This window comes from Lemur catta, chromosome 19, assembly GCF_020740605.2.
Source record: "Lemur catta isolate mLemCat1 chromosome 19, mLemCat1.pri, whole genome shotgun sequence".
NCBI classification, from domain to species: domain Eukaryota; kingdom Metazoa; phylum Chordata; class Mammalia; order Primates; family Lemuridae; genus Lemur; species Lemur catta.
In genome coordinates this window covers 23,896,246-23,912,643 of record NC_059146.1, presented here as the reverse complement: position 1 = coordinate 23,912,643, position 16,398 = coordinate 23,896,246, and the positions used below count along the sequence as shown (strand labels likewise).

The 16,398-nt window shown below is 51.8% G+C and overlaps 2 protein-coding genes across 5 annotated transcripts; both read left to right on the top strand.

Moving 5' to 3' along the window:
• The first annotated feature begins 77 nt into the window (after positions 1 to 77).
• DHDH (dihydrodiol dehydrogenase) lies at positions 78 to 7,165 on the top strand. The gene is made up of 7 exons (XM_045531218.1): positions 78 to 202; positions 621 to 732; positions 1,320 to 1,483; positions 2,616 to 2,868; positions 5,348 to 5,472; positions 6,648 to 6,798; positions 7,018 to 7,165. The coding sequence occupies exons 1-7, from the start codon at positions 113 to 115 to the stop codon at positions 7,125 to 7,127; spliced, it is 1,005 nt and encodes a 334-aa protein (XP_045387174.1). The 5' UTR covers positions 78 to 112; the 3' UTR covers positions 7,128 to 7,165.
• Positions 7,166 to 10,309: 3,144 nt separating this feature from the next.
• On the top strand, positions 10,310 to 14,989 carry BAX (BCL2 associated X, apoptosis regulator). 4 transcript variants are annotated; one of them, XM_045531216.1, is made up of 6 exons: positions 10,311 to 10,445; positions 11,031 to 11,082; positions 11,170 to 11,316; positions 12,020 to 12,155; positions 14,229 to 14,333; positions 14,469 to 14,989. In XM_045531216.1, the coding sequence occupies exons 1-6, from the start codon at positions 10,412 to 10,414 to the stop codon at positions 14,649 to 14,651; spliced, it is 657 nt and encodes a 218-aa protein (XP_045387172.1). In that variant the 5' UTR covers positions 10,311 to 10,411; the 3' UTR covers positions 14,652 to 14,989. The 4 variants fall into 4 exon arrangements, with proteins under 4 accessions (XP_045387170.1, XP_045387172.1, XP_045387173.1 ...); XM_045531217.1 differs by having other exon boundaries at positions 10,320 to 10,445; positions 14,721 to 14,989; XM_045531214.1 differs by having other exon boundaries at positions 10,310 to 10,445; positions 14,229 to 14,989.
• Positions 14,990 to 16,398: the final 1,409 nt, after the last annotated feature.

The window sequence follows — 16,398 nt, the reverse complement described above, 5'->3', positions numbered from 1 at the left end:
AAAGGCGGCGTAGAAGCAGTGGGCGCGGAGGGTGGGACCCGATGGGCGGAGCGTCAGGTCTTTAATTCGCCGCCGGCAGAGTTCAAAGGTCTGGGGACTCCTGGTGGTGGCGATGGCGCTCCGCTGGGGCATCGTGTCGGCCGGCCTCATCTCCAGCGACTTCACGGCCGTGCTGCGGACGCTGCCCAGCTCCGAGCACCAGGTCCGCCCTCCCTCCGCAGTCCTGGGGGAGGGGGAGAGGGGGGTGGCCGGGACTCCTGTGTCTGACCCAGGGGGCAGTTTAGGGCCCCGGACTTCTGGGTCCCCAAGGCAGTGAAACAACACCTGTTTTCTCCTTATTCCTTCTCTACCTCTGTCCTCTAAACCCGAGTTCTTTGCGGTTTGGGAGTGTCTGATGTGAGCTACTGTGAAGAGAAGTAATTTAGGTATTAGGGGATTTAATAATAATCGCTGTCCCCAGATCACTCTTTCCTAGGGCCCAGGTGTCTAGCCCCTGTCACCTTTTCCTCCAGGGCCACATCTCCCCCTCAGATGTAATCTCTCCCTACCCTCAGAGCCTCCCTCCCATCATCTCCCACGCCTGCCTCAGCCCCTCAAGGCTGACTCTGGCGCCCCTCCAGGTGGTGGCGGTGGCGGCCCGCGACCTGAGCCGGGCGAAGGAGTTTGCACGGAAATACGACATCCCCAAGGCTTACGGCTCCTATGAGGAGCTGGCCAAGGACCCCAACGTGGGTGAGTGGCGAGGGCGGTGGGGGTGCTGGCTCCGCAACCCCGGGCGCTGCCTCCTGGCGGCCCCAGGAGAGGTGCAGGGCTCCGCGGGAAGGGCCAGTCCCTTTGGGCTTCTGGAAAGACCTTGAGCTGGGAGGCGCAGCTGTAGCAACGGGCTTGGTCTGGACCTGGACCGGCTGTTAAATTGCGCCTCCGCCGTAAAGATGAGGCTTACGTTTTGTTTTTTTTTTTTTTTTTTTTGAGAAGGGTCTTGCTCTGTCGCCCGGGCTAGAGTCCAGTGGCGTCATCATAGCTGACTGCAGCCTCCAACTCCTGGGGTCAAGGGATCCTCTTGCCTCAGCCTCCCCAGTAGCTGGGGCTGCAGGCGCAGGCCACCACGCCCGGCTATTTTTTAAATTTATTTTTGGTAGAGACAAGGCGGGGGGGGGGGAGGGTCTCGCTCTTGCTCAGGCAGGTCTTGAACTTCTGACCTCAAGCGATGTTATGGACCACTTTGTCCCTGGACGTTGGGGGCGGGGCTTCTTAGTTGTGGGCGGATCCCATCGGTCTGAGGTGGGCGGGGCTTCTGACCTTTGATCTTTCCACCGTAGAGGTGGCCTACATTGGCGCTCAGCACCCCCAGCACAAGGCGGCCGTGCTGCTGTGCCTGGCAGCCGGCAAAGCCGTCCTGTGCGAGAAGCCCATGGGTGTGAACAAGGCGGAAGTTCGTGAGATGGTTGCCGAGGCCAGAACCCGAGGCCTCTTCCTTATGGAGGTAAGAGCCCAGGGGCCCTTGCAACATCCGACACAGCACTGCTTGCCATGGCTAAACACAGTTGCCCATGGACATTTTGTAAGGAACACAAAGAAAATGTTTGCCAACAGTCAACATGGCCACAAAAATTAAACTAGTGGTCACTGTATTGGCCAGGATGTTCTGGAATCCCCTGGCAACATCCATTACAGAGGAGCCAGTGTTTTTGACCCTTAGCAAACATGGTGCCAATTCCCTACTTTCCTAGCTATGTTACTTATTTTTTATACGGATGGGGTCTTGATATGCTGCCCAGGCTGGTCTCAAACTCCTGGGCTCAAGCGATCTTCCCACCTTTGCCTTCCAAAGTGCTGGGATGACAGGCATGAGCCACTGCATCTGACCCCATAAAAGGATATTGAGCATGGGGTGAGACAGGGTCAGATCTAAAAGAAAGAAAGATCCCTCTGGGGCCATGTGGAGGTGACTGCTAAGAAGAGACTGGGTGAATTAGTTTGCTAGAGCTGACCTAACAAAGTACTACAGACAGGGTGGCTTAAACAACAGAAATGTATTTTCTTGCAATTCTGGAGGCTGGAAGTCTGAGATTAAGGTGTCCCTAGTAGGGTTGATTTCATCTGATAACCATCTTCTCCCTGTGTCTTCACATGGTCTTCCCTCTGTGCATGTCAATGTTTTAATTTCCTCTTCTTACAAGGATTTGAGCCTACCCAAATGACCTCATTTTAACATAATTACCTTTTTAAAAACCATGTCTCCAAATACAGTCACTTTTGGAGGAACTGGGAAGTTAAGACTTCAACTTATGAACTGCCAGGCAGAGAGTATGGACACATTTCAGCCCATAATGTGGGAAGACTGGGGTGATGGTTTAGATGAGAAAAGACAAAGGCCAGGAGAGTCAGGGGCAGGAGGGACACAACTTGGGGACTGATGGGTTGTGGTTACAGACCAGGGAGCAGTGGGTACCCCTTCAAGATTGGGCCCCTAGCTCCAGCAAATGAGATCCTGTCTCTAAAAAAAAAAAAAAAAAAGATTGGGACTCTAGAAGGGAGAAGAACTGGTTAATTCCCAGGTCCTGACCCCTTTCCTTCGCTTATATCTCTTGCCTTCTTTCCCCTGTGATCTGCAGGCCATCTGGACACGCTTTTTTCCTGCTTCAGAGACTCTGAGGTCTGTTTTGGCCCAGGGAACTCTGGGGGATCTCCGGGTGGCTCGGGTAGAATTTGGGAGTAACTTAAGCCATGTACCCCGGGTCACAGACTGGGCCCAGGCTGGTGGTGGCCTGCTGGACCTTGGCATCTACTGTGTGCAGTTCATCTCCATGGTCTTTGGTGGGCAGAAGCCAGAGAAGATTTCAGCCATAGGAAGGCACCATGAAACAGGTACCATCTATCCTGGATGATCTGATGGTGATAGGAGTGACTGTCTCTTCCTGGGAGCACTGAGCTGGGAATAGGTCTTCTAGCCCATGAGAATCAGATGAGACAACTAGAGGAATTTCCTATGAAGTCAAAGAGAATCAGAGTAGAGAGTGCAGGCAGGCTTTGCACTGGGACTTTGCTCTTAGGCCAAGAGATTCAACATCTCTGAGCCTTATTTTACTTTACTGGTAAAATGTGAATTATAGGGTTCTCATGGGAGTTAATGAAGTAACTGTTGAGGCAAATGGTAAGCAGTTAATAAATATAAATGATGATTATTTTTTGAAGTTGTCTCAGTGATCCCTTGCTGCATAACAAACTACTCCAAATAATGATCAATTCACTTGAGCCCAGGAGTTCAAAGTTACAGTGAGCTATGATCAGGCCACTGTGCTCCAACCTGGGTGACAGAGTGAGATCCTGTCTCTAAAAACAAACAAACAAAAAATAGCGATCATTTATTATTAATAAGCTTGTGATTCTGTATGTTGGCAATTTGGACTGAGCTCAGCTTGGGTGGTTCTTCTGCTGGCTCACTCCTGCAGCTGCAGTCAACTGGCTATTGGCTGGGGCTGGATGGTCCAGGATGGCCTCACTGATGCCTTGCAGGTGGTAGGCTATTGTCTGGGGAGCCCGGGTTCTTCTCCACATGGCCTCTCCAGCTGACTAGCTGGGGTTCATTCATATCATGGTCTCAGAATTCCACGTACAGCAAAAAGAAGGCAGGCCCCAATGTGCACTTTTCCAGGCTCTGCTTGCACCATGTTTGCAAGTCACATGGCCAGCTCAGATTTCAGGAGTGGGTAAAGTGGGCAAATGGACTGTACTTCTTGATGGAAGGGGCCAAGTGGCACTCTAAGAGGAATGAGAGGCACCATTGTGGCCATTTTGTTTCTCTTTTCTTTTTATATTCCAATATGCCCTTGCTGACTTGAAATAGTATAGCCATCTTTGCAAACAATACCACAGGAAACAATGAACAACCAGGAGAACAAAGCAATGGCTTGAAGAAAACTCAGTGGAATATCTGGCTGATTTCCATGTTAGCTGTAACAACAGATACCATTTCTCCAGTGCTTATTCTACATTAAGGTTATTATAGGTACGATATCCCTGAGGTAGATGTATTAGAAGTGTCACCATTTTACAGATGAGAAAACTGAGGTGCAGAAAGGGAAGTGACTTGTCCAAATTCACACAGCAGATGCAGGATAAGAACTTGTAACCAGATATAACTGGATCAACAGGTTTTTCTGTGCATGGTATGTCTGAGGTTCCAGAGCTAGACTAGCAATCATGCTGGATTGAACCCATCTGAATATTTAACCAACACTTACATATCACTTATTGTGATCTAAATAGCCTTCTAAGTGCTTTATGCATTTTATATCATTTTATGTAATACATTTAACAACATCATGAGGTAGGTTCTATTATTAACGCCTTTTTAGTGATGAGGAAACTGATTCACACATACCTATAAAATAAGTTTGTACAGAGGAAAAAACTGAGACTCAGAAAGATGAGGTCTCTTTTCCTTTTTTGGCATGTATTTGTTTTTTATTCATTTATTTTAGTAACAGCTTTCCGGAGATATAATTCACATACCATACAATTCATTCATTTAAGTATATATCAAAGAACAAGCCTGTGATTAAAAAAAAAAAGATAAAGTGTATAAATAAATAAATTGTATAATTAATGCAATGGCTTTTCTTCACATGATTTAGAATGATTTTTTTTTTTAGACTGAATCGTTTACTTTTTTTTGAGACAGAATCTTGCTCTGTTGCCTGGGCTAGAGAGAGTGCCATGGTGTCAGCCTAGCTCATAGCAACCCCAAACTCCTGGGTTCAAGCGATCCTCCTGCCTCAGCCTCCCTAGTAGCTGGGACTACAGGTGCGCACCATCACACCCGGCTAATTTTTCTATCTTTAGTAGAGACGCCTCTCGCTCTTGCTCAGGCTGGTCTCGAACTCTTGAGCTTAAGTGATCCTCCCACCTTGACCTCCCAGAGTGCTAGGATTACAGGCGTGAGCCACCGTGCCAGGCTGTGAACATTTTCTTTACTAAAAAAAAACAATAAATTTGAGTGGTTTTAAAAACAAAACAAAATAAAAACAATCACACACCTTTCTGGTTCGCTCCTCCCCCACCCCAGCCCTAAGCAACCACTAATCTTCTTTCTGACTCTATGGATTTGCCAATTTTGGATATTTCATAGAAATGGGATCATATAATATGTGGCCTTTTGTGTCTGGCTTCTGTCACTTAGCATGGTATTTTCGAGGTTCATCCTTGTTGTAGCATTGTGTTCTTTTTCATTGCCGTTCAAGAAGTGAGGGTTCTCACCCCGGGTTCTGCAGGGAGGATTTGAGGGAGGCCTTTGCAGTCTGACCCCAGAGACCCAGCCCTGCCCTGACCCATGACTTCCCACCAGGTGTGGACGACACTGTCACTGTGCTAATGCAGTACCCAGGAGGGCTCCACGGCAGCTTCACCTGCAGCATCACCGCGCAGCTCTCCAACACTGCCTTAGTGAGCGGTACCAAGGGCATGGCCCAGGTGAGAGGCAACAGGCTCAAGGGCTGGGAATCATGGCCCTTAGCAATGGGAGGGGACCAGCTGTGGCTTTTGGAGCTATATATGGAGCATTTTTCACACCATTGTGGAGGATTTCAGCCTCCTTAACAACAAATCAAAGGATGAGGTTTGGGCTGCTGGCTCCTTGCTGGTCAAGTAGCCTTAGGCCTGAGGAGAAGCCAGTTATCAACCATGCTTAATGGGCAGTTGTGACCTTTGGAATTGCTCCCAGGCATGATCTGGGTGTCACAGGTCAGCTTCACTGGGCTTCCTGGAGTCCTGTTGCTAGAAGGAAGCCCTATTCTTCGCAGCCAGCCTGCAGAAGACTTTGGGCCTAGCCTTGAGTTTTGTTTTGTTGTTTTTTTTTCTGAGACAGTCTCCCTCTGTTGCCCGGGCTAGAGTGCCGTGGCGTCAGCCTAGCTCACAGCAACCTCAGACTCCCGGGCTCAAGCAATCCTTCTGCCTCAGCCTCCCGAGTAGCTGGGACTACCTGCATGAGCCACCATGCCCAGCTAATTTTTTCTATATATTTTTAGTTGTCTGGTTAATTTCTTTGTATTTTTTTTAGTAGAGATGGGGGTCTCGCCCTTGTTCAGGCTGGTTTCAAACTCCTGACCTTGAGCGATCCTTCCACCTCGGCCTCCCAGAGTGCTAGGATTACAGGCGTGAGCCACCTCGCCCGGCCCTGGCCTTGGGTTTTAAGGGACGGACCTCAGTCATTCAGGCCTCGTTTCCCATGCAGAGTCAGGGCTGCACCTCTGAATTTCCATTTTAGCCCAGACTTGGGGATGACAGTTTAGGCTTCCCAGGGCCCTGGGGCTAAAGAACAGGTCTTCTAGTGGAGAAGAAGGTGCTGGATTATCTGAACAAAAGGGGAGTCACAAAGACACAAAGATATGACCTCTTCACTAGACCTAAGGAGCACCTTGTCCTCAGTGTCAGGCTGGAGAGAGGTTTACTCCTGGGAAGACAGACGGACAGTGGTGTTGATAAGGAACAAACCCCTAGCAAGCAGGAAGGAACAAGGGCCCAACCTCCCTGGGGACAGATGGGCGCACCTCTTCCACACCGGGTGCCAGGGGGAGGCCCCTGAGGATCACCCGGCATGTTCTAGGGCCGGAACGAGGGCAGCAGAGCCACTTGTTATCTTCCCCCAGATCCTTTCCCCCTGCTGGTGCCCAACAGAGCTGGTGGTGCAGGGGGAGCATAAGGAGTTCCCGCTGCCCCCAGACCCGAAGGAGTGCAATTACACAAACGGAGCAGGCATGTGTTATGAGGCCAAGCATGTCCGGGAGTGTTTGCGCAAGGGTAAGGATGTGGGGGGCACGGGACGGGCCAGGCCTAGTAGGGGGATGTTGGGCTTCCCCTCAAACTGTCACCAGCTGTTTAAAACTACATCTCCCAGGATGCCCAGAGACATCTACCTCCTCAACCATGAATTACTCTGCCACATGGCATTCTGGGAGTTGTTCTTTTGGTCTCTGGTGTGTGGGTAGGAAGGGGTCCCTAACTGCACTCTCCCCCCAGGCTTGAAGGAAAGTCCTGTGATTCCCCTGGCAGAAAGTGAGCTCCTGGCTGACATCCTTGAGGAGATCAGGAAGGCCATTGGAGTCACCTTCCCCCAAGACAAACTCTGATGTACACCCTGAATAAATAAAAACATGGTTTCTATACAGATCTTGTATCTTGGTGGTGGTGGATTGGCAGGAGCTGGAGAGCCCACCATGAAAGGGTTACTAGAAAACAATTTGGGCTTGGTATAGTGTCGTGTGCCTGTAGCCCCAGCTACTTCTGAGGCTGAGGAAGGAGGATCACTTAAGCCCAGGAATTTGAGAACAGCCTGGGCAACAGAGCAAGACCCTATCTCAATTAAAAAAAAATAAAAGTGAAAAAAGAAAAGAAGGCCCTTCTGCCTTCCTCCCCTCCTCTCCCCTTCCCTCCCCTGGAAAAAAAAAATAGAAAAGAAAAAGTAAAAAATAATTTGGGTGGAATGATGGGGTGGAGGAAGGTGCTGTCAGGACCACATTTCCCATAAGCTCCTGGGGCAGACACGTATGAGCAGATCCACGTTCCCTGTCATAGCCTCTCTGAGGTTTGACCCTCATTGCCTTCGAGTCATTTTTGCAAAACAGCCTGATTTCTCACCTCAGAAATCATACTTTTTCTGGGTTCCCCAAAGCCACCCAGCTTTTGTTCTTGTTGCTTTCCCTGCCTGTAACTGTCTCTCTTCAAATTCAATTATATTGGTCAGGCTTTTCCTTAGGAAAGTGTCAGCAATGCAACTCCAAGTAGCCTGCACAGAAATGGGATGCATGGTAACCTAAGCCTCAGGGCCAGGCTGGTGTCAGGCCAGGGCTCTGTCTTTCTCCGTATCTTTCACTTTCCTTGGCATTTGTTTCATTGGAGGTCTCAGACGCTGGTTAAGTGTAGGTCTGGGCACTGGAGCCAGATGGCAAATGTGACCTTCGGAAGACAATAATGCGTGGGTAGGAGGTGTCCCTGACTACACTCTCCCAGCCTCTCTCTGCCTTTATCTCATCATCAATGAAGGAGAGAGGATAGTAGTAACCCTGTGTGAGGATTGAATGGGATGGTGTCTTAGTCCATTCAGGCCACTATAACAAAATAGCCTAGACTGGGTAATTTATTAATATAAATAGCATGCATTTGTTGCTCACAGTACTGGAGGCTGGGAAGTCCATGATCAAAGTGCCAGCAAATTCAGTGTCTGATGAGGGCTCACTCTTTGCTTCAAAGATGGCCCCTTGTTGCTGCATCTGCACATGGCAGGAGGGGCAGAGGGGTCCCCCAAGCCTGTGTTATAAGTGCACAGATCTGGCCAGGTGAGGTGGCTCACACCTGTAATGTTAGTACTTTGGGAGGCTGAGGCGGGAGGATCACTTGAGGCCAGGAGTTTGAGGTTGCAGTGAGCTATGGTGATGCCAATGCACCCTAGCCTGGGCCACAGAGCTGTCTCAAAAAAAAGAAAAAAAAAAAAAAGAATACATGCACAGATCACATTCATGAGGGCTCCACCTATATGACCTAATCACCTCCCAAAGGTCCCACCTCTTAATACCATCGCCTTGGGGGTTAGGTTTCAACACATGAATTTGGGGGGAACATGTACGTTCAGACCATTGCAGATGGTATACGAACAGCCCCTCGCACACAGTAGGTTCTCAGTAAATGTTAGCTGCTGACTATGCACTTTGGGCTCAGGTCTGGTTCTAGTATCTTTTATTCTGGGACTCAGGCTGAAAGTGCAGCTACCTGAGGCATGCCCTTCTCATGGTGGCGTACAGAAGCACTGAGCATGAGGGGAAACAAGGGAGACCTCTTCATGCTTCGGCTAGATGAGGCCATGACAAGGGCAGGGAGGGAAGGAAGATTTGTGAATGCTACTGTCTATCCTCTTTCTTCAGTTTTCAAATCAAACTGATCTTTCAAGGTCTAGGGCAACTATCTTCTTTTAGAAGTTTTCTCCAGCCTTTCTTCTGTATGCTACCTAACACTCAATCATGCCTTTGTTGTTTTTTTTTTTTTTTTCCAGCCAGGTTCTCACTCTGTTGCCCTGGCTGGAGTGCAGTGGTGCGATCATAGCTCACTGTAGCCTCAAACTCCTGGGCCCAAATGATCCTCTCGCCTTAGCTTCCCAAGTAGCTGGGACTACAGGTGCACACCACCATGCTTGGCTAATTTTTAAACTTTTTTGTAGAGACAGGGTCTTGCTATGTTGCCCAGACTGGACTCAAACTCCTGGCCTTGAGCGATTCTCCCACCTCGGCTTCCCAAAGTGCTGGGATTATAGGTGTGAGCTACCACGCCCTGCCTGATGCATTTGTTAATTCATAACCAATGAATCAGGTATTATGCTAGTTTCTGGGAGAATTGAGGATAAATTAACACAATCCCAACCCTCATGGAAATTTTGGGTAGACCAAAAAGACCAACGTCAAACTAAAACATTGCACACATAATTAATTATAGTTGTGAGAAAAGCATTATAAATCCTAGATGCTGTGAGAGCTCTATCAACAGAGGACCCAATCTAAGAGATCTTCCTGATACCCAGGTCTGACACCGTCCTTTGCCTGCTCAAAACTCTCCCATGGCTCCCAGCTACCCTGTAGATCAAACCCCTTCTCTGATGTGCCCAAACCCTTCATCATCTGACTCTAGCCCACTTTTCTAATCTTAGTTCCCTTTACTGTTATTTTCTTTTTAACGTGAGATATAATAATTTACATACAGTAAAGTGCACAAGTCTTATGTATAGAGCTCAATGAATTTTTTAAAATGTGTATACCCGTACAGCCACCACTCAGATCAAGATATGGCATGTTTGGGGCACCCCAGGAACCTCGCTGGTGGCCGCTCCCTGTCCATACCCTGTTGTTCTATCACCACGGATTAGTTTCTGCCACTTTTCAAACTTCATATTCCTTTTATTTTCACGCAAACACACACACACACACACTCACAGGCTTTAGTCATCTAAAACGTCCTGCCTGGAAGCACGGTATTTTGGGCCTCTAAGCCTTTGCACTTGCTGTTCCTTCTGCACTGGGGAGGACTTAAATCCTGCACCAAACTTCTGAAAATTGTGCACGAATAAGTGAGTGAATGAATGAATGAATGAATGAATGAAAGTTACAGCTGCGATCCAACGGGTGGCGGCTTGGCGGGCACTTAAAGGGAGGCGTTGATTGGGCAGCCACGCGACGGAGGCCAAGCCTCCCCAGGGAGCGGGAGAGGCGCGGTCACGTGACCCGCTGGCCCTGCGGGGCAGCAGCCCGCGGCCGCCATTTTGCGGGGCGGCCACGTGAGGGACGCACGTTCAGTGGGGCGCTCACGTGACCGGGGCGCGCTGCGGCCGCCCGCGCTGAGCCGGCGAGAGGCGGCGGCGGGAGCAGCGGTGATGGACGGGTCCGGGGAGCAGCCCAGAGGCGGGGGTGAGGCGGGAGGCAGACGGGCGGGACGCGGGCGAGCCCCCTCGCCGGCCGGCCCCAGGGTCTCTCCTGCCGGCCTGGGGCTGTGCGATCTCCAAGCACTGCGGGGCAGAAACTCCCAGACTGGGCGCTGCCAGCCTCCAGCCACCTCCTTCCTCGGAGGTTCCCGGCTCTCTGGTCTCCGCGCCCCGATTCCTGCCTGCCTGGCACTCTCGGACCCCCGAGAACCTGGGGATCTCAGAAACCAAGCCCCCGGGCAGGCCCGGGCTTGTCGCCCGTACCACTTCCTGCCTCTGGCCCTGGTGGGAGGGGCGGGTCTCCTCTCTGCCCCCTCAGGCCAGGGGTCTAGATGCTTTAAGTGTTCCCCTAGCCTCCTCTCCCGGAAGAATGTAGGATACAGGCCCAGGCTCCTGGCCTTTCTACATCAGGGACTCAATTGCCTGGGTCCTCAGCCACTTTATCTACCAGCGACCCAGGAGTCCAGGGCCTCCAGCTCTGTCCTCCCTCAGGGACCACGAGCCTCCACAGTCTCCTGACCCCCCTAGAACCCAATAGTCCAGGCACCTCTTCCCTTCCTTTCTCCTCTAGGGCCCACCAGCTCTGAGCAGATCATGAAGACAGGGGCCCTTTTGCTTCAGGGGTGAGTTTGAGGTCTGATTATTGTGGAATGGATTTGAGGAGTGACACCCCATTCTGATTCTGTACCCCCACCCCATTCCCATTCCAGTTTCATCCAGGATCGAGCAGGGCGAATGGGGGGGGAGGCACCAGAGCTGGCCCTGGAGCCGACGCCCCAGGATGCATCCACCAAGAAGCTGAGCGAGTGCCTCAAGCGCATCGGGGATGAACTGGACAGTAACATGGAGCTGCAGAGGTGTGGCCCCCGGGGACCCGGAAGTCCAGACACTGGTCTCCTCCTTGAGGACGCAGAGGTCCCAGCCCCACACGGCTCTCCCCTTCTAGGAACTAGGAGACTGAGCCCCACCTCTCAGCTCTAGTGTTCTAGACTCCCAGCCCTCCCTTCCCCCAGGATCTTGAAACCCTCCTTCAGGGAGTCATTTTTTCCACCGTACAAGTACTAACTGTTCATTTTGTCCCCTTGTCCCACGTGGGCCTGTTGCTTTTCATTGCAGCCTCGCTTGGGCCTCAGTTTCCTTTTTTTTTCTATTTTTTGAGGCAGAGTCCCACTCTGTCACCCTGGCTAGAGTGTGTGGCATCAGCCTAGCTCACAGCAACCTCCAACTCCTGGGCTCTAGCAATCCTCCTGCCTCAGCCTCCCGAGTGGCTGGGACTACAGGCATGCACCACCATGCCTGGCTAATTTTTCTATATGTATTTTTAGCTGTCCATATAATTTCTTTCTATTTTTAGTAGAGATGGGGTCTTGCTCTTGCTCAGACTGGTCTTGAACTCCTGAGCTCAAACAGTCCACCCGCCTCGGCCTCCCAGAGTGCTAGGATTACAGGCGTGAGCCACCACGCCAGGCTAGTTTCCTTATGTTTAATAGGAGGTAGATGCCAGAATCGCAGCCCTCTGCCTGCTCCTCTCCCCAGCCTCAGTTCTCCCCTTTCTTGCAGAATGATTGCCGCTGTGGACACAGACTCCCCCCGTGAGGTCTTTTTCCGAGTGGCAGCTGACATGTTTTCTGACGGCAACTTCAACTGGGGCCGGGTTGTTGCCCTTTTCTACTTCGCCAGCAAACTGGTGCTCAAGGTGGGCAGCTGCTGGCAGTGGCCCAGGGATGCTCCCCTCAGACCTGTGAGGACCTGGGGACCGTGGGATCAAGCCCTGCAGTGGCCCAATGACCACAGAGGGAATGGAGAGAGACAGCTGTGGACTGGGTGTCTGTGCCTTCATTTATTCATTCAACAAACATTTATTGGGCCTACTATGTGCCAAACTGGTACCGAGCACCTGGGACACAGCACGGAACGAAGCAGGCTAGGTCCCTGCTCTCGCAGAGCTCCTGTTGAGTGAAGTAGGCTGATGTGATTGAGCACAGTGGCCAGGAAGACTTCTAAGAGCAGGTGACATTAAAGCCAAAGTTGGAAGGACAAGAAAGATGCAATGATATGTCATGATCAGGGGAAGAGGGATCTGGTGGAGGGGACAGCACGTCCTGAGGTAGGACCGAGCCTGGCATGTCAAGGGTAGTGAGGAGACCGGTGCGGACAGAACAGTGAGCAGGGGGAGGGGTGGGAAGCCGGGGCAGAGTTGGGCAGGAGCAGATTGTGCGGGGTCTCACGGGCCGTTATAAAGACTTTAGCTTTACTTTGAGTGAGACAGGAGTGATTTTCTGGTTTTAAATAAGGGAACAAGGTGACCTGATTTATAAATTGAAGTGATTATTCTAGCAAGGACAGATGCTCCTGGACTTACCATGGCACCGCATCCCCATAAACCTATCATCAGTGAGAATATCGTAAGTTAAAAATGCATTTATTTATTTATTTATTTTTTGAGACAGAGTCTAGCTCTGTTGCCCGGGCTAGAGTGCCATGGCGTCAGCCTAGCTCACAGCAACCTCAAACTCCTGGGCTCAAGCGATCCTCCTGCCTCAGCCTCCCGAGGAACTGGGACTACAGGCATGTGCCACCATGCCCGGCTAATTTTATATATATATATATATATATATATATATTTTGTTTTTAGCTGTCCAAATCATTTCTTTCTATTTTTAGTAGAGATGGGGTCTTGCTCTTGCTCAGGCTGGTCTCGAACTGACCTCGAGTGATCCTCCCGCCTCGGCCTCCCAGAGTGCTAGGATTACAGGCGTGAGCCACCATGCCCAGCCTAAAAATGCATTTAATATCATGACAAACCCATGATAAAGTCACAAAATCATTAATCAGAAGTCGGGGACTGTCTGTGTAGCAAAATAATTGTAGAACCTAGGTTGTGGGGCTACATGGCTATTAACTGAAATTCTTTTAACATTTCTTTATGAAGATTCTCATAATACAATATTGAGGGGAGGGGTGTGCAAGTTATCGCGGCTGTCGTCGGTGGAAGGGGGATTATGGGGTGCAAGGGCAGAGGCAGGGACGCTGGTGAGGTGGTGCCTATAATAGTCTCTGTGAAAGGTGACAGGCCTGGCCCCAGCTCGAAACAGCAGAGGTAGGGACAGCTATTTCTTGATGTGATTTCAAGATTGAGCTGATGGCCCTTGAATGTGGGATATGAGGGGCACAGCAGTCAGGGTGACGGTGGCGCTGCACACAGAGCTGGGGACGCCAGGGAAGAAGCAGCCACCACTGATGGCTGGGAGGGGACGCTCTGGGTGTTGGGAGAGCACCTCATGGATCCGGGCGTGGGCCGTCTTACCTGGGCTAGAAAGCCCGCTCCGGGGCAGTGACGTTTGATCTGAGCCCTGTGAAGCGAGTGAGACTTTGCTTGGTTGAGGCCTGTCCAGGCAGAAGGATCAGCGTCTACACAGGTCACGCTGGCAGGGAAGAGTTCGGTGGGAGTAAGAAAATGGAAGAAGGTCAATGAGGCCCAGAAAGGAGCAGAAAGGTAGAATGAGGTCAGATCACAGCCTTCACACAGGGCCTTGTGGGCCGTGCTGTGCCTCTAGGTCTTTATCCTGGGGACACTGGGAGCCACAGAAGGCTCCTGAGCAGGGCAGTTGACAATGATGTGATCGAGTTTACAGTTTCTCATGCTGACTCCAACTGTGGCTGGAAAAGAAATTGCAAATGAAGGCAAAGAACTGAGAGAAAGGTTGAGGCCACTGTCTTCAGGCAGTGGGGACAAGGCTGTCTCTTACCCCCACCCCGCTCCCCGCAGGCCCTGTGCACCAAGGTGCCCGAGCTGATCAGAACCATTATGGGCTGGACGATGGACTTCCTCCGAGAGCGGCTGCTGGGCTGGATCCAAGACCAGGGTGGTTGGGTGAGACCCCGCAACCTGACCGCACCCCACCTGGGATCCCTCTGGGCCTTCCCGCACCACAGAGCTGCCCCCTCCCCATTTTCAGATCATCAGATGTGGTCTGTAATGTGTCTCCTTACTTGTCCCATCAACCAGATTCATGTAGTACCTGCTGGCCTCCTGGTGACCTCTGACCTTCCTGTGACCCCTGCCTTGATCAGTGCCTTCTGCCCTCCCTGGTGCCTCCACTTCTGGAATCCCTCAAGTTCATTGACCCTAATTCTTTACTACCCATTCATCTTAGGCCCTTGCCCCAACTCCTGCCCTCTGCCTCCCTAATCCCTTGCGGGCTCACCCAGGGGCTGCCCCTGGCCAAGTTGCTGAAGTGACTGATGTCCCTGTCCCCAGGACGGCCTTCTCTCCTACTTTGGAACCCCGACGTGGCAAACAGTGACCATCTTCGTGGCTGGAGTGCTCACCGCCTCGCTTACCATCTGGAAGAAGATGGGCTGAGGCCCCCCCACTGCCTTGGACTGTGTTTTTTCTGCATAAATTATGGCATTTTTCTGGGAGGGGTGGGGATTGGGGCACATGGGCATTTTTCTTACTTTTGTAATTATTGGGGGGGGGTGGGAAGAGTGGTTTTGAAGGGGGCAATAAATCTCCTTCAGGCCACACTTTAGAGTCGGAGTCACTGGGCCCGCTGGCCTCGCTGGCTGTCCTGTGGTGACCTGGCCTGCCCACCCCACCTGTGCCAGGCCACTGTCTGGTCACCCATGAGGCAGCTGTGCAGGGACTTGAAGCTCTTTACACTCCCTCGACACCTTTTCCTGAGGGTGCCCAGTGCTGTGTGTGTTAGTGATGAGTTAGCCCAGCCCTGCCTCCATGGGCCAGGGAGGCCGACTGGCTGTCACATCTGTCGCAGCCTAGGACGAATGTGGGCCAAGTCAGGCAGCACTGGGCAAGGTCTGAGCAAGCTTGAGGTGGGTGGGGGGGTGTGGGAAAGCACACGGACAGTGGGCTGCAGAGCAGGCCTCCTGGGCCAGGGGACCAGGCCCTGGAAGCTGGTGCCTGTGAGACCACAGGAAGCGGCATGTGTTCTGGGCTGGAGAATGGCGGAGAAGGAGGCAGGCGGGAGGATTAGGGAGGCAGGGGAGGCCTCTGGAGCAGGGTGAGGACATTACTGGAGGTTGGGAGGCTGAGAGGAGCTGGGGAGAGGGTCCAGTGGAGAGGCCCAGGCCTTGGGGGTGGGGGTGGGGGAGTGGCCGCAGAGGAAGGGACCTGGCTGGCCACCCACGGGCTGGGGGGAGGGGCTGGCCCCATAGCTGGGTGGGGCCCTCCCCAGAGGAGCAGGCCTGGGGAAGGAACATGCTGAGCCCAGAGAGAGGCCTCTGTGAATTTAGACACAGATGGGAACCCTGGAGAGCATATAGAAAATGAGGTCACTCAAGGAGAGTCACAGTATCTTTGTTCCCTCTCTTGAGTCTCTGTCTCCCGACCCCATGTTTCTATCTTCTTCAGCTCATCTTTCTCTCTTTCTTTTTTTTGGAGGCAGAGTCTCACTCTGTTGCCTGGGCAAGAGTGGCGTGGCGTCAGCCTAGCTCACAGCAAGCTCAAACTCCTAGGCTCTGGCGATCCTCCTGCCTCAGCCTCCCGAGTAGCTGGGGCTACAGGCATGCGCCACCATGCCTGGCTAATTTTTTCTGTATATTTTTAGTTGTCCAGCTAATTTCTTTCTATTTTTAGTAGAGACGGGGTGTCACACTTGCTTAGGCTGGTCTCAAACTGCGAGCTCAAAGGATCCACCCGCCTCAGCCTCCCAGAGTGCTAGGATTATAGGCGTGAGCCACCGCGCCCAGCCACAATACAGTATGGTATCGTCATCGCTGTTCAGCTCATCTTTATCTCAGCTCCTCCTCTCTTGCCACCTGTGGGCCCTTGCAAGTCCCCTCTCCACAGGTGGGGCCTGCCTGAGGCTAAAGGTCTTTAGGCTGAGATGAAATTTGGTGAATGAGTAACTAGGGCCCCACAGTTGACTGGGTGCCCCAGGCAGCTGCCCCTCCCCTATGGACTCCCCAGAGATGCC

Excerpts from the sequence above, each read along its gene's own strand:
- DHDH (XM_045531218.1), top strand. The coding sequence starts at position 113 with ATGGCGCTCCGCTGGGGCATCGTGTCGGCCGGCCTCATCTCCAGCGAC. Across the intron at positions 2,869-5,347 it reads AGGAAGGCACCATGAAACAG|GTGTGGACGACACTGTCACT; the intron begins GTACCATCTATC and ends ACTTCCCACCAG. Across the intron at positions 5,473-6,647 it reads GTACCAAGGGCATGGCCCAG|ATCCTTTCCCCCTGCTGGTG; the intron begins GTGAGAGGCAAC and ends ATCTTCCCCCAG.
- BAX (XM_045531214.1), top strand. The coding sequence starts at position 10,412 with ATGGACGGGTCCGGGGAGCAGCCCAGAGGCGGGG. Across the intron at positions 10,446-11,030 it reads GGAGCAGCCCAGAGGCGGGG|GGCCCACCAGCTCTGAGCAG; the intron begins GTGAGGCGGGAG and ends TTTCTCCTCTAG. Across the intron at positions 12,156-14,228 it reads CCAGCAAACTGGTGCTCAAG|GCCCTGTGCACCAAGGTGCC; the intron begins GTGGGCAGCTGC and ends CGCTCCCCGCAG.